The 3,311-nt window shown below is 35.5% G+C and overlaps 1 protein-coding gene across 1 annotated transcript; it reads left to right on the plus strand.

Annotated features, from left to right (window-relative positions):
* The first annotated feature begins 377 nt into the window (after positions 1–377).
* On the plus strand, positions 378–2,814 carry LOC141814904 (large ribosomal subunit protein eL32z-like). The gene is made up of 4 exons (XM_074702857.1): positions 378–446; positions 703–797; positions 2,205–2,386; positions 2,496–2,814. The coding sequence occupies exons 2-4, from the start codon at positions 708–710 to the stop codon at positions 2,623–2,625; spliced, it is 402 nt and encodes a 133-aa protein (XP_074558958.1). The 5' UTR covers positions 378–446; positions 703–707; the 3' UTR covers positions 2,626–2,814.
* The last annotated feature ends 497 nt before the right edge of the window (positions 2,815–3,311 follow it).

The following is a 3,311-nucleotide window of genomic DNA, read 5'->3' on the forward strand; positions in this document are numbered from 1 at the left end:
ATGGCGATGCGAAATGCCAAGGAGATTTCATCTCCATGGCGAGAGCTATTCTTTCATCGGTGGAGCGGGCTTCGCGACCTGTGCCTGATTCATACAAGAACAAAATAAAAATAAATAAGCAAATAGAACTTGAGTTTGATAAATATTTTACTAACATTTTTTTTTTATTTTTTGTTCTTTTTAATTGATCTGTGGAGGGGCTGAAGTGTAATTAATTGTCGGTTTATTATTTTCGTCACTATTTTATAATATTTTAGTAATTAAATTGCAACTTAATGGGCCCTGTCGAGCACGGCCCATTAACAGCTTAGCCGTACGGGCTTGCAGCCTGCTAGGGTTTTTCCAATGTTCAGTGCTGGGTTCGACTCACACCAGACGTCGCTCCTATAAAGGTCGCCTGCTAGGGTTAGAGTTTTCACGCCGAGTCGCCAAACCGAACGCAGCGGGTAAGCTCCGTGCCTTCACCGATCTCCACTGTTTCAATTCGGAGATTATTTTGCCATACTTCATCACTTTGATTCTCCTGTATCTGGTTTCTTCCTAACGACTCTGAGCTATTTGCGTCCGATTCTTCATTTTTGTTTATTCGTCTAGTTATGCTTTCATCGATCTAAGTTTTTGTTTCTTTTCGGGATGCATGATGGTTGTTGGCTATATTTCTACTACAAAAATGTGTGGCTTAAGTCGTTTGTCATTGTGCAGAAGAAATGGCGGTTCCGCTGCTTGCGAAGAAGATCGTGAAGAAGCGCGTCAAGAAATTCAAGAGGCCCCAAAGTGACCGCAAGATCTGCGTGAAGGTAAGTTTAATTTGTTTGTCGTGCTCGATCTAATGCTTACTCTGCTTCCTAGTTTGTGTTTGAAATTTGTAATCTTCATTTATGATCTAGGAAAATTCTTATGATGTGTAAACCTAATAGGTGATAAATGGCGAATTCCTTTACTAAGTTTGGAGGAAATTTAGATTCCATTGCATGGCTCCGTGTATGCTTTAGTCTGCATTTCCTCTTCTGCCTGTTAGTGTAGCTATCAAAATTTCTCTTCCTTAGTCCCAATCAATCCACAAGTTAATCAAAGTGAAAAGTGATTATCCTCTTACATTAGCTGATAGTAAACCTTTGTTCCTTCCCTTCCTAAAATAAAATTTGAAAATTTCAATGTTTCCATTTCATTTTTGTCCTCTTAGTTCCAAACAATCCACAAGTCAGCAAAAACAAAAAAAAAATGAAAATCCAATACATGCTACACTTAAACTGAGTAATACATTATGAGTTTGGAAGTTCAAATTGATTTATGTAAAATGTTAATTGTTGAATGAACAGGTGAAATGCAAAGTAGATATGCTTGATTATTTTTGTTTGGTAAACATACACTTAGTGTGTGCTTTCTTGTTACTTAGAATTGCTTGACTCTTTGATTCCAGAGAAATAGAATATCTATATAGCATCTTGCTACTTAGTGACTACATCAGGTTATCAATTTGTTTGTTGGTCCTTTTTTTACTAAATACTGCATAAGCTTTTCTTTTTATCTGCAAAATTGAAAATGATACCCTTTATTTTTAAAATCATCTTATGGGCAGACTCTATTTTGATTATTATCAGAAGGTCTCCATATTACCTTTGATATGCCTACTATAACCATGTATTGAAAAAGAAAGAGTTATAATGAAGCTATTCAATTTTATTAATTTGCAACAAAAATCAATTTAATTTTTCTTGTATCTCTAGGTCTGCTATGAGAGGTTTTCTACATATGAAATCTCAAAGTAATAAAAATAAACAATTTCCATGAAACTATTCACTTTGGCTAATTTGAGGTAAGAATCTATGTACTTCTACCTATGAATAGTAAATAATAAAGTGATGATTCAGATATATTTTTTGGAATTAGAAGGATTTTCTACCTCAAACCTTCAAGATACAGAGGGGGTATAATAAACATCTTATTAATAAGCAATCAGGTGTTCTTTTGATAATAATCAAAATAGGGTGTGCTATTTTGATGATTTAAGCAGTGACTTGTTGAATTTTTGTTCTTTTTTATTAGGATATTGAATACCTATCACAAGACATTTATCACTGCCTATTATTCAACTGTTCTTTTGCTTTAGTATATTGCACATCTTCTAATGTTCTTTTCTGCTCTGGTGTTCTTTAAGAAAATGAAAAACCAGTTTCCTCATGTTTTGAATGTTCTTGTGATAGACAAATTGGCGTAGACCAAAGGGAATTGACTCTCGTGTAAGAAGAAAGTTTAAAGGATGTACCTTGATGCCAAATATCGGGTATGGTTCTGACAAAAAGACACGCCACTACTTGCCAAACCGATTCAAGAAATTTGTGGTCCACAATGTCGCTGATTTGGAGTTGCTTATGATGCACAACAGGTTTTAATCATTTCGTCACATTCTGCTGCCACTGGTATCTATTTGGATATAGCTTCCTAGATGCAAAGATAGTCTCACACTGGCAAACTTTTTCTCTAATTTCTTTCAGAACCTACTGCGCCGAAATTGCTCATGATGTCTCTACAAGGAAGCGCAAGTTGATTGTTGAGCGAGCTGCACAACTTGACATTGTTGTGACCAACAAGCTTGCGAGGTTGCGCACCCAAGAAGACGAGTGAGCCAACTGTTACTGTCTTAGGGATATCCTTCTCTTCAAGTTGGCTTCATATATCTTTAGTTTGCTATTTATGATTTCAACTTAGCTTGTTTGAGATTACCGTCTTAATTTGATGAAGACTGAAGTTTAGTAAGGAAATTTCGTTGCTTGTACCTTAAAACATGTTTTAAGGGGGTTTTGTTTCTGGATCTATGTGATTTTTAAATGCTCAAACAGGTCAGTATTAGTTTTTCTTCTTCTAGTTTTTCATTTCAATTAGAAATCCACAGCAGCATAGAAATGGTTTAAGTTTCAGGAGCTGACCTGACTCTTCGAACACGTTGAATTCCTTCAATGGGTCAGAGGTGCTAATGACATACCTACCACCTTCAATTGTTTTATCTTGTTTTTCCTCCTCATAAATGATTGTGAAGTTGACTCGTGTGAGATTGCTAAGATGGTGAATTTTACCTTTTGTTGAAGTATTGTATGCACATTGACTCCTTAGAAACCTTCTTGCATGGGGTATCACTAACTATACTTGGATTTGAAAAAGAGAGTACAAGTTCGACTCGGCTCTTGAGAATCATGTTGCCAAAGGTTGATAAGAAAACGCTCCATGACAACTAGGGTATTTCAAACCAATTTATGAACTATTGAAACTAGATACAAAACACATTTAGCTTTTTGTTTTCTGCTTTCTACTTT

Source organism: Curcuma longa, chromosome 21 (genome assembly GCF_044706935.1).
Source record: "Curcuma longa cultivar G26 ecotype Majalengka, Jawa Barat chromosome 21, ITB_CL_G26_1.1, whole genome shotgun sequence".
Classification (NCBI taxonomy): Eukaryota; Viridiplantae; Streptophyta; class Magnoliopsida; order Zingiberales; family Zingiberaceae; genus Curcuma; species Curcuma longa.

Bases quoted from the DNA above. Each gene is read 5' to 3' on its own strand.
- LOC141814904 (XM_074702857.1), top strand. From the start codon at position 708: ATGGCGGTTCCGCTGCTTGCGAAGAAGATCGTGAAGAAGCGCGTCAAG. The intron at 798-2,204 runs GTAAGTTTAATT...TTCTTGTGATAG, and splicing joins ACCGCAAGATCTGCGTGAAG to ACAAATTGGCGTAGACCAAA. The intron at 2,387-2,495 runs GTTTTAATCATT...AATTTCTTTCAG, and splicing joins TTGCTTATGATGCACAACAG to AACCTACTGCGCCGAAATTG.